This window comes from Salarias fasciatus, chromosome 15, assembly GCF_902148845.1.
Source record: "Salarias fasciatus chromosome 15, fSalaFa1.1, whole genome shotgun sequence".
In the NCBI taxonomy this organism is placed as follows: Eukaryota; Metazoa; Chordata; class Actinopteri; order Blenniiformes; family Blenniidae; genus Salarias; species Salarias fasciatus.
The window spans coordinates 15,031,902-15,045,183 of NC_043759.1; the positions used below are offsets into that span (position 1 = coordinate 15,031,902).

Below are 13,282 nucleotides of genomic sequence, written 5' to 3' on the forward strand. Positions count from 1 at the left end.
TTGTGCAATTAAACCCAAATACCAAGAGAAAATAATTGCACTGCACAGGAAGAACATGCAAAAGCCCCAGCTGTGAAAGTACTGTTCACTCCATCATTGTGCAGCCCCGCTGTACATCATCCCACTCTTATTTCGACTTGAACTTGGCTCAGGTTGGAAATTTTGATGTTGATTGCTATTAAAAGCTGTGTTTACTGCATCTGCTCCATTTTTTTATTCCACTAAATCAAATTAACGCAGCTAGACTAATGCCGCATGGGTTATTCATAGGCCTGACCAGCAAATTGCTGAGTTGCCTGCTCAGCGTACACACCATGTGGAGGCTTTTTTTTTTTTTTTCTATATCTGGGTCATCAGCTAGGTGGCTGTGCTTCTGCTTCTCCTTCCCCTTGAGAGGACTACAGAGTGCTCAGTTTCAGAGGCCTGCAGCTTTCTGTTTTGTGAAGAAAAGATTGCATTGTACATCAAATGTGTATTGATTTTCCACATGAAAAATGTAATATTTATTCTAAGATATACAGAGATTAGTCATCATCTGTGTGGAAGGTTATTATTATACAAGGTAAAATGTATGGAAAAACTTGTGACCCTTTTTTGCCTGCAGGCTTTAGGTTACAATTGCAAAGTGGCGTTTTGTAACATCGAAACTGCGCACTGTGTTGTGTAAGGTCCAGGCAAGGACGGGCATGTGGATACACCCTGCCAGTGCAGATATTTTATCGACGGCTCATTTTTATGTATATGCTGCTTACGAGGGGAAAATTTGCTTCGGTAGCAGCCCCTTTAGGCGCTTAACACCAAACCTGCTCGCGAGCGCGGCGGTAGGTAATGATGGCATTATCATTGATCCCCACAAAGTAAGTCCAGGGCGATCAATACGTCCCTGTGTGTTTTCCATGCAGACAGCAGCCGGATTAAGCTGACTGCAGCAGAGAGAAGACATTCAGCAGATTAGAAAGCTCCAGCTGAAAAGATTGAGATTTAGTTTTGGCTCTGTGTGCATGTATGCATGTTGCTCCGTTTCCCAGAAGCTGCCCCAAGTAGAGCGTTAAGCCGGCGTGCTTTTGGCTTCAGATTAGGCCTAGCAATAGTGTGTGCCAACATCTGTCTGCCATTACCCCCTGTGACACTGGCAGTCATGCAGCTATTAATCACACTGTTGTGATGGTTGCCTCTGGGTCACTCTGCACCTCAGGCACATCGCTGAGCTGCGGGATGAGGGTCAGCGTTCAGAGGGTCATGTATCCTGGGAGTCTACTGTATATGCACCTTCCTGACACATAAACCAGGCCTGTGGTTACTTTACAGCACCGCGGTGTGTTGACTAACGTTGACCCGGGATGCCCTGTGTCCTTATTTGACTGCGCCCACATAAACTATTACCTCTGCGTCTGGGCTGCAGAATATACGGCCTCATTATTGACTTTGTGCACATGGGCTTTAGTGACATTTCAGGATTTGTAATGTTAATTAAGCATATTAACACAAACAAGTGTGGGTTTTAGCACAGCTGCGGTTGTACGTCTCAGGATTACACGTATAATCAAACTAATTTATATGGCACTCTTCTTTGTACAATTCAAAGTACCTCACTTAGACGTTTCTACCTGAAAAGGTTGGATATAAGATTTCTTTTATATGTCTTATCCTGACTAGGGATGTGCCAATTTACGATATAATCGCGATTTACGATATTGGACAGCCGAGATTATCATATCACGTCATTTACAAGATATCGTCTGTTTCATCTGGAGACAAGCCCATTACCGAAACAGCTATTGATCTTACCCAAGGTGTCAAAGCCTCTGCAGCAAAATGGACTGCAAACCACCACAAAAGTCCCAGATCCATAGAAAACCACTAAAGTAAGTAATTTTATGCCAGGATGATTAAAACGAGGCATTAACGCGTTCGGCCCGACAGACACTGTACCGCCCCCCTCAGCGCACCTCCCGACACAAAACGCAACAGAACCAGAGATCCGTGTGCTCCATCCCAACGTATTGGGCCTCACGTGAAACTAGAAAAGCTGCTCTTTAAGAGACACCAGGCATAATCTTCTCTGAGCCGACCGCCTCCCGTCAGCGGCAAAACAAACCCAAAACCGATCTTTACATTTCACAGCCAGCGCCTCAGCTCGCACGTTTCTCACACACTTTCTTCACCAAATCTCAAAGCTATTCACACCAAACACAATATGTTTTATTTCCTTACCGTTCTGTGGTCATTTTCCATCTATCCACGCTCTCCTCTGACCAAAACTAACTTCATAATCCTCTGCAGTAGTGACAGCGCGTCATGCGCCTGAATGTTATTGTCGCCATCTTGTGGGCTTGTCGTTAATCTTGGGAATTTAAATAAAGTTCGCGTCTGGTGAGCGTTCATACGATATGATACATGTGACTGAGGCATCATCCAGGTGGGAGACATCTTTTAGCGTAACCGCACGAGCGCCGCCGCCATTTTGGTTCTAAAAGACGCAGCAGTGCGCACCGCAGAGCGAGACACACGCGACACACACAATCAGTGATTGTTTCTGTGATATTTGGCAATTTTTTATTCTGAAACGTGCACATTTATCTTCATTGTGCGTTTCTACAGCTTATTGCACATTGTTTTTGTTTTTTTCTTCATGTGTTTACATGTTGCAAAGGGGATTTTTTTTTTTTGTTTTCCCTGTCATATAATTGGCTATTTTTGTATTGATTTTATTATTATAAATATATTTCAGTTGGAAACTAAATGCTATGGCTCAGTCATTTATTAAAAAAAGTATTTTATACTGTGCACAATACTGTGCAAAATTATAAGTTTCTGCACAAAAACTGTGCAGAAATGTATGATATAGTGGCTAAATATCAGAGCCAAAGGCTGAATTGCATACAGATTCCTGTAGTGGAAATTAAAAGTATTTTAAAGTCAGATTCCTTTCAAATAAGTTATAAACCTACTTATTATAGTTTGGCATAGGTTGGTCTCCAAATGGCCAAATGAAGGGTTCTCCTGGTTCTATCCAAACTAAACACTATAAAATCTCTGTGCTTTATGCTGATCTCATAAAAACCTGGTCCAGTTGTAGTTGCTGAATGTAGTCAGTGGGAGCTTTATGGCTACTTCATTGTTATCATGGTGTTTTTCAGTATGGAATCTGGAAAAAAAAAATAGGCAAGAGTAAAAGTTTAATTTTTTCCCTCTACTTTATCAAAATGTGCTCAGGCATGTTAAAATGCACAGTGTTGTTGACAGATGTTGATGGATTTCACAGTGTTTTTGAGCATTTTCAATAGTATTAAAAGCAACGCGCCAAATATCGTGATAATATCGTGAATCGTGATACTTTGGGCCACCAATATCGTGATATCAAATTTTCATATCGGCACATGCCTAATCCTGACTGAGATCAGGATGCATTTACACGCAAGACGACGACAACAAGCCATAATGTCAAAATGTTTAATCATATTTTAGAACGCCTTTCCAAACAGTCAATGTCTGACCTCTCTCCACAACAACTTTTGGGAAGATTAGTAAATTAATCAGCTAATCAATTAATTACTCTGTGGCCTTGTCTTTTTTTTTTATTTTTTTGTGTATTAAGCAGGTTCACATTATGTACATTATTGATGAGCATTTGAAAATTGATATTATAATACAGTTTTCTGCTCATATTTGGCTGCTGATATAAATATCTATGGGGAAAAAACCATCTTGAGTCCCCCTTTTCTCTGGGCTGCACAAATTGAAATAGTAGATGCTTGGAAGACATATGGTGCAGTATCACGAGCTGCCATGTCCACTTGCTGCTAAACACTACTGCAACGCTTCCCAGCCTTTAGGGTCTTAGAGAGAGATCAGGTAAATTTGCACGTTGACAAAAGCTGTAACAACGCATCAGAAATTTAGGCCATGAGCAGTTTCCCAGGTCTGCTTTGCACTCTACTACAGTTGCTGCATATATATATTTAAGAGCTTTGGCATACATATAATAATCATCTTCTCACCCTTGATGAGTGTTATACCTGTATCATCTTGGCAAAGCTTTTGGCAAATCGTGATCAGAGAACCTTTACTGGAATCAATCCGTCGAACCACACTGGATAACGGTTTCGTATCTCTGCACTATTCCACATGTTACATGATTTTTGCAGAGACAGAAAAAAAGTTAAATTGTGGCTATAATTACAAATTTTCTTCAAAAATGTGGACTCATCATCACGGCGCCATCCACAGCAGCTGCCTGTCTCTGAAGGTTAATGCAAGATTTATGGTGCAAGTTACACATTTTTGGAAGCGTGGTGCTTTTTAGAGCCAACTGTGCAACTGAATGATCAAAGTTACACTAGAAAGTTGGCCCAGTGTTGCAACTTCTTACACTAATTTTGGATTTTGAAGGTTCCCAGCACTTCACAGACAGTCCGTTCATGCACTGGATTTTGAACGAGTCTTCTTTTAATCATTATTTTCATTTTCTCAGCAGTTCTCTTTGCTTATGTATCACTCCAACCATTAAAAAAAAAACAAGTTTTCAGTTGAGCTAATTATTATTTGTGCTTTGGTGCTACAGTAAAAAGAAAAATTCAGTGAAAGTAGATATCTTTTCATGATGTGCGTCTCCATGCTCTGATGTTCTCAAACTAGCCGTAAAGATAAGATCCAGATGGGCCGCTGATCAGTTGAGTTACTTGGTCTTAACAGAACTGAAGTCATGCATCAAAGGAAAAGCAAACTCTTCATGATTCCGCCTTCTCTTAATAAAAGGATTAGCTTTTGTCTTGTCTTTCTTATAAAAGGATTATTTTCATGCTTTGACCAGAGTAAATGATTTACAGTTCATGAAAATGGGCATAATCTACTGAAAATGCTGAAGCTAACAAGCATTTAATTGTTTTTTTTCCTTTAACAAAAAACAGCCTCCAAGTGTTTCCATGTCCAATTAAAAAGACTGTTATTTCCAGACTGTCCAGGTTGCAGCCTCTCGGGATTTCCTGCTTGTGTTTTTATGAATTTCACATTTCATCTGTATCGAGGGCAAAATATGAGGGCATGTCTCTCTATTTCTACAATTTTGTCCACAAATTTAATGAATTGAGTTCCAGCGGGACGAGAATGGATCTGTAAGAATGAAATGAATGCAGATAAAGATGCCTGATAAAAGGCAAAGTAAATAAATCTCGTTGGAACCTGAGCTGCTGCCAAACTGATGATGCATTCAAACATGCTGCTGCATGAAAATGAGTGGCAGGTGGGATTTATAGTTTTACCTGTCATATATTTTACAATTTCTTATGAAAGTCTAGAGAAAAAAAAAAAGATCCTGATTGTCGTACAGAGAAAAGCAAAAGAAACATTAAACACTGTAGCGTGCACACAGGGCCACTTTTTGGTGTTTTGAGATGGTGGTTATTAAAGTACTGCTGGACTTTTGCATAATACTGTTTTATTGTTGTAATTTTGATATCATGTTTATTCATAGAGGAGCCATCCAAAGTTTCACTGAGAACTAAAATCGTAGTAAACAGGTACCGGCTTCTGTGTTTCTTCTAATGCCGGCATGCACAGGCACGTAAAGGCAGGCATGGGAACAAATAATATATATAAATAAATATGGGGGAAAAAATAAAAGTGCTGCTAAATTCAAAAGAGGGAGCAGCACACACACTTCTCTAGAGTCTACTGATGTTGTAGGTGAGCTACTTGTTCATGGGCAGAAAATCTCCCGACTGTGAATGTAGTGTTTCAGAAAGCTTGCATTTTTCTCCCGTGCAGGTGGAGACAGAGCCTCGGGGCATTTCAAAAACTCCCTTTATAAGGGACTCAGAATGCTGTTGTGGTGTAAACAAATGGCCCAAATAAAACCTAAGTTACTGTTTTTACTTAAAATGTCTTTTGAACATGTCTTCAGCTGAAATTGAAAAAAAAAAAATATATATATATATATATATGAATCTTCATCAGTTTCTGTCGTCAAATTCAGTGTCCTTCTAGCGTGGAAGTAAAACCTCTGTTGCAAGCCGCTGTTTTTCAGGAGAGTCTGAGGCGTGATAATCTCCACGCATCAGAAATGCCAGTCACATGGAGGCAGCGGGGAGAAATGATTACTTGACACAGACAGAATGAAAGATGGCTTTTTCCCCCGGTTTGTTTTGAAGATGGTATCGGTGCGCGCTGTGTTCTAACTGGGCTGTAATGAAAGAGTTACAACCACAGAGGTTTGAATCCAGCAGTAGCCCGGGGATTCATATCCTTATCAAGAGGAGCTGTTGTGTTGGGAATAGGTAAACACCTCCTGCATTCCTCTGGCCTCTGTGGCTGTGTCAGTCTGAACCGCTCCGAGTGTTGTGGGTTTGGTGAGGTTTTTTTGATAAGGGGCTACCTGGCGCTTGGCCTATCGGTTGACATCCTCGGGGCTTGTGCTTTGCCTCGATGCAGCCGGAGCTCTCCTGTCAGGCCGCCCGCTGCTGGCAGAAACAAACGATCTGTGCCAAAACTCAGTTCATGATGTGATTTTAAGAAGCTTTCAGATGCGCTCATCCCTCTTGTAGGGGAGCGGCTGTGGCTTCCAGAGGTGGTGTGCTGCTTTTGGCCTCTGGTGATCTTTTCGTGACATCTGCACACTTCCTTTGTTTTTTAAACCGGTTTTCTAAGTTTTTTTATAAGTCAGTCATCTAGAGGAGCCCACAAATGCTCCCTTTCTCTGCGTCTGCAAGTTGAGCTGAAGCTGTGCAGATAATTGTGCGTTGCTCTCTGGGATGAACTGTTCATCGAGGGTGCTCGCTAATTTGAGTTGGTGACGAGGTCAGGATGCAGGAGGAGGCCTTTAATGAGATTTGCTCGAGGTGTTGGCTTGCTGACTGCTTGTAGTTTGCTCATGATGGCTCGCCGCTGTTTTCTGATCTTTCTTTGCAACCCCAGAAAGTGAGTAAATTGAAAGAAAAAGATGTCTCCTGATATTCTGCAGATATTGTTTCTACTCCCAGCTATCTTTAATACAAAGCGGTGGGAAAAAAGAGGATGTGTTTCAGTCTTTCTACAGAAACTGTTACAGTGGCTTATTCATTAAGCCTCGACTATAAATAGAACACATAGAGGTCTTTACTGTGTTGCCTCACATCCTTTAACCTTATCGTCTCTGTGAGGATGGATTCTGAGTATTGATGAACACCGAATGAGTGAAGAGCAGCTTTGAGAATGACACAAATGCATTGTGCTTGAATGTATACTTTGAGAGGAGCATGGAATGTCTTAAATTGTTTCTAGGGTTTTGCAATATCAAATCCACAAGCGGAATGCTTTTTGTGACAGTGTGACTTCTCATTAGCACAGACTTTTAAATTTCTTTTCTGATCAGGTTTGTGTGTGACTGAATCTGGAGTAGCCACAGCAGGGTTTCAGAAACGCAGCACTCTCGGGATTTATTCTTTTTTTTTTTTTGTAAGCAAATTTTCCCTCATTTTTGTGCTTCTGACTTCTGATTGTGGCCACCAGGCATGAAATAACGAAGGCTGTCAGTCGATTATAAGGCTGTGAATTAATCACAAATATTCACGCTTTTCTGTCACATTTGAAATTCTTTCATTTTGAGTTTGCAGAGCATTAATGCATTTTATTATTTGACCATAATTAACCACAGTTCAGTCAGGCTTGTTCAAATTGCAATAACGGCGAATTTACTGTGTGCTCTCCACCCTTACTGATGGAAAAATTAGACCACAAAAAGATCAATTCTGAAGGAAATTCCTTTAAAAAACAGCTAAATGATTTTGAATGCCAATACTTTCTCAATATTTTAATCACATTTTGAAGACTTGGATAATTTAGTGCATTTCTGTTGTGATCATGATTTCTTTTCACTCATTGATTCTTTTCATTCTCTTCTCTCTTTCAGGTTTCTGTGTTAAGAAGACGAAAGAGAAGTTTTCTGTGCTTCAGTCTCTGGAGGATTCACTCATGAACAGTTGGAAAGTGAGGATAATTGAGATGGACCCAGCCAGCCCTCCCAAATGTCTCACTGGCCTGTGAGCAGCCATGGCTTCCCTGCATCGCCCTTCGAGGGGCCCCCCTCCCCACATGCAGGGTTGTTTTCTGACATAGGCTCAAGCGAATTGCTCAAATTCACATCAGAAATGGCATTGGCCTGTGTGGACTGCAGAGCATCAGAGTACATATTGGAGCACAGGTGAGGTTCAAACTCCAGCCAATACCCAGAGGACTCCTACGAGGGGGGTAAACAACCTCAGATGACCTTTGCAGAAGGACAGCGTCACACCACAGCGTTGATGATTTAGTATCCATCCCACTGCCTTGCTGACAAGGTCGAACATGGCTGCTGCAGATCCCCATAGCAACAGTTCCTTTTCAAGACGAGGGGAAGACTGAGAGGGTCAACGATGCAGCGAAACGGCGGAGTGGGGGGCGTCGGAGGCCAGCCGTGGGTTTTGCGACGCGTTCGTCTCACATGGCTCAGTTTCATGCTCTTCTTCATCCTGGTCTTCTTCCCACTCATCGCCCACTACTACCTCACTACCATTGACGAAGCTGGCGGGCCCGACAAGCGCATCTTCGGGCCGCGGCCCGGCGGTGAACTGTGCGAGGCCAAGCACGTGCAGGACCTGTGCCGTATCCGCGAGTCGGTCAGCGAGGAGCTGCTGCAGCTGGAAGCCAAGAGGCAGGACCTTAACGGTGAGATCGCCCGGCTCAACCTTCGGATCGAGGCGTGCAAGCGCAGCATCGACAGCGCAAAGCAGGATCTGCTGCAGCTGAAGAATGTCATTAGTCAAACGGAGCATTCGTATAAAGAACTGATGGCCCAGAATCAGCCCAAGCTTTCCTTACCTGTCAGATTACTGCCAGACAAGGACGACCAAGGAATGCCACCACCCAAGTCTGCGCGCTCCTGCCGTTTGCGCTCATGCTTCGACTATGCGCGCTGCCCTCTTACGTCTGGATTTCCTGTGTATGTCTATGACACAGGCACCTATCAGTGGGGGGACTATCTTGATCCACTGGTGAAACAAGCATTCGCTGCATCAGTCAAGAGCAACATCTATATTACCGACAACCCCAGCATAGCCTGTCTGTACCTGGTGCTTGTCGGAGAGCTGCAGGAGTCCCCGTCCTCTCCACTGCCCAGCCCCGCAGAGCTGGAGAAGCAGCTAAAAGCCCTTCCCTACTGGAGATCTGATGGACATAACCACGTTCTGGTGCATCTCTCCAGAAAGTCTATGACGCAGAACTTCCTGTATAATGTGAGCGCCGGAAGAGCAGCGGTCGCGCAGTCGACGTTTCTGGAGCAGCAGTACCGCGAGGGCTTCGACCTTGTTGTGTCCCCGCTAGTTCACGCCCTGTCAGAGCCCAACTTTCTTGAAGTTCCCCCCCAAGTTCCTGTAAAGAGGAAATATCTCTTCACTTTCCAGGGTGAACGGGTGGAGTCCCTGAGGAGCAGCCTGCAGGAGGCGCCGCCTCAATCTTTTGAGGAGGAACTGGAAGGAGATCCCCCAGCGGACTACGACGATCGGATCATTGGGACCCTGAAGGCGGTGCAGGACAGTCATTTAGATCAGGTGCTGGTGGAGTTCACCTGCAAGAACCCAAGAGCCAGTTTTCCAACAGAGTGGGCTCTGTGTGGGGAGCGGGAAGACCGGCTAGAGGTGCTGAAAGCCTCTACGTTCGCCCTGGTGATCGCCGCAGGAGATGGACAGCTGGTGGCCTCAGCAGGCTGTGGAATGCGCTTGTTCGAGGCTTTAGAGGTGGGGGCCATCCCCGTCGTTCTAGGGGACCATTCCAAACTACCTTACCATCACTTTATCCGCTGGACTGAAGCAGCTTTGTTAGTCCCTAAACAGCGCGTCACAGAACTACACTTCTTACTACGCAGCCTGTCCGACAACGACATGCTGGCGATGAGGCGGCAGGGCCGCTTCCTGTGGGAGACCTACTTCTCCACGTCAGAAAATGTTCTCAACACCATCCTGGCCAGTATCAGAACCAGCATCCAGGTTCCTGCAGCACCCATCAAAGAAGAGCCTGCCCAGGAGATTCCTCATAAAGCCGGGAAGCTGGCGGGGACCGACGCCAACCTGGCCGACAACGGCGATCTGGATTTGGGTCCGGTGGAAACGGAGCCCCCGTACGCCTCTCCACGCTTTCTCCGCAACTTCACATACACGGCTGCAGACACCTACAGGGCCTGGAACCGGGCTCCGGGGCCGTTTCACCTTTTCCCCCACACTCCTCTCGACCCCGTTCTGCCTTCCGAAGCCAAGTTCCTTGGCTCCGGTACTGGTTTCAGGCCCATCGGCGGGGGTACCGGGGGCTCTGGGAAGGAGTTTCAGGCCGCGCTGGGTGGGAACGTGCCCAGAGAACAGTTCACGGTGGTGATGCTGACCTACGAGAGGGAGGAGGTGCTGATGAACTCCCTGGAGAGACTGAACGGTCTGCCTTACCTCAATAAGGTAGTAGTGGTGTGGAATTCACCCAAACCTCCTTCAGATGACCTGCTGTGGCCAGACATCGGCCTGCCCATCGTGGTGAGTGTTTCTGCAGCACAATCTTTTCATTTGACAGATGCAGTCACAGTGATCTAGTCACTGTTGGATTATTTAGGGTAGGAGTGCTTGTCCTTTTTCATCCCGTCTCTCTGAAATGCTAAAACACAACCTGTCAGTGTTCCTGACGTGTCAGATGTGACGCAAAGTTTACTCGAGCAGATTACACCGAGCCGTTCGGATCAGCGTCTCTTTGAAACTCTGTGGGACGAACATACAAATCAGGAGCAGCTTTTCTCAAAGGATTGAACAAGGTTGACGTTCATGAATAATAAAATGTATTCTTTTGAATTAGACCTGGGAAATGTAATATTCATGTAGTTTCTGTTCAAACCGTTTATAACATGGATTTTTTTTTTTTCCCCCTCCATAAAAAGGTGAGCAACTGTTTGGGCTCTTTATTTGCCAGTTTTCATTTTTGCTGCTTGCTGCCACTGAAACACTGTGTGTTATTTTTGATCTGATCTGCTCACTGAAGTCCCACATTCAATCAATCCAAAAATGCTATGAGGTTTTTCTATTTGCTATTTTTCTGTTGCCTTGTAACATGCCACTTTGAGTCTGTTGGGTAGACAAATCATTTGAAAGGTTGTTTTTTTTTAATTTAGTTTTCTTTTAATGACCTTCTGATAAGTATCAGCTCTTTTTTTATGAGTATTTCCTGAATAAAATCAAGTTATGAGCAGAGGTTGTGTTTGGCAAAATTTCCCCATCAGTGTTTTCTAACAGTGACAGAAAATGTGGGAAGGCTGTCCATCATTTTGATAGACGGAGGGCAAAGACCATCCATGGCGACTGTCAGTCAAAATGAGAAGTGGAGCTCTTTCCGTTGAAAGAGACACGCGCACGGTTACGTGACTTTGCAGCAAGAAGTGAGGCTGAAACGGACAAAGAAACTTCTACTCATTTGGGACGAGCTACGTCGATAAACGCAGGTTATCGATGGTCACACATTCCAGGTTCAGAGCAGCAGTTTTCAAATTCTTGAATTTGTCACACGTTGCAGTTGTCTCCGCTACGTTTCGTTTGCAGTTCAGAGATGTGCTTTATTTGACATGATCACCCTCCTCTGTAGTCCTTTTACCATAACGTGAAAAGTGATGACCGTGAGTTTGAAAGTCCACTGTTATGCACAGCTGTGAGCTTGTAATTTGACACCAGCATCAGCAACTCAACCTTTTTTTTTTTCCCAGAGGATTTCTTTCTAGTGCATTTCATTTGTTCAAACGCTTATTCTTCTGCCCGTTTCAATACGTGATTCTGAATTTGAAGAGTTGTAATATTAATTGAGCTAAATAATCTTTTCTCAGTGTGTAATGTTAGTCTCTTCATCAAAGGTTTTTCTGAGATGCAGCCGTTTGCCTTGTGCCCGCAGGTTGTTCGGACAGAGAAAAATAGCCTCAACAACCGCTTCCTTCCGTGGGACGCCGTAGAAACCGAAGCCATCCTGTCCATCGACGACGACGCCCATCTTCGACACGATGAGATCATGTTCGGGTTCAGGTCGGTAACGAACACGCTGGTGTGTTCACACACCTACAACACTGAATATTCACCCACTTTTGAAAAGCTGATCAAAGTGAAAGTGTGACTGTAGTTTGTGCTCACCAAATTACAAATGCAAAAGACACACAAATGCACACATTTCCCTGCATTAAGCTCTTTAACGTTAATTGGCACTGTGTCGCCCAAGCTTTTACTGGCTAATTGTAAAATAAAATAGTAGATAAGCCGAAGAGCGAGGACTTTTTCTTTTTCTCCCCCCCGGCGAAATGAAATGAAAAAAGAAAAATGCAGGTAAACAAAAAAAAAAGAAACTTTGTGAAAAGTACAGAAAATTAACCTCACATTCCTGACAACACAGAGTCTGACAGGAAGTTCTGAGCCAGCGACTTCAGTCTGAAATTCAGAAAATTAAAGGAAAATATGCCGACAGCCTTGTACTCAGACTCCACTTTAATAAATCTGACTGTGAAGGCCATGTTTAAACCAATTAAATGATCAAACATGCTGCTGGGTTATTTTTGTGCACCACCTCTCGCCAGTCCCAGACGTGAGGATGACTTGTGTTGCAGCAGCGTGTTCAGGCAGGCAGAAACTACCACTCTGTGTGTGTGTGTGTGTACATGTGCGTGTGTGCGGTCAGTTGTCATGAATTATCTGAAACTCCTCCAGAATTAGCCGGGAATGTTTCCTCACGGAAGTTTGGAAAAAAAAAAAAAAAAAAAAACCTCTGCTGAGTGCGGCTGCTTTCAGGCGTTTTAAGTGGTCTCACATGAACTCGTCGGAGACGATAAATTGCCTCTTTTGGGAGTGAAGTGAAGATTACACCTATCTTATCTGATAAACTGAAACACTTAGTTTTTTTTTTTTTTTTCCTTCTGGTTTTGTTTTGTTCGGAGACTTTTCCGCAGTGACATGGTTGTAAATATGAGCCACAAGTGACATTTTGTCTTCAAATAAAGCCTAAAAAAATCCTCCATGTTCACTCAGCAGACAACAGAATGGACATATAATTGGTCCCTGAGGGGAAAATAGTTGCCACACAGTTTATTTGGATGACAGGTTGAAGCAGATGGATTTAAGAAGACGGCATATGCAGAGACGCTCGTAAAATCCGAACTAATGGCCACAGAAAAGCAACAGATAATGATAAAGTAGCATCAAATGTTTATTTTCAAGCAGTCCTAATTACAGTATTTGTCCAAATATAAAACGCACTTTTTAAATCTTGCCAT

General features: G+C 43.7%; 1 protein-coding gene across 1 annotated transcript in view; it reads left to right on the top strand.

Annotated features, from left to right (window-relative positions):
* Positions 1-13,282, top strand: part of extl3 (exostosin-like glycosyltransferase 3) — a 37,548-nt gene that overhangs the window by 18,493 nt on the left and 5,773 nt on the right. Inside the window, exons 2-3 of the mRNA XM_030109630.1 lie at positions 7,886-10,526; positions 11,920-12,047. Of these exons, the coding sequence (XP_029965490.1) occupies positions 8,388-10,526; positions 11,920-12,047 (2,267 nt within the window). The 5' untranslated portion in view covers positions 7,886-8,387. The remainder of the gene's footprint in view (positions 1-7,885; positions 10,527-11,919; positions 12,048-13,282) is intronic.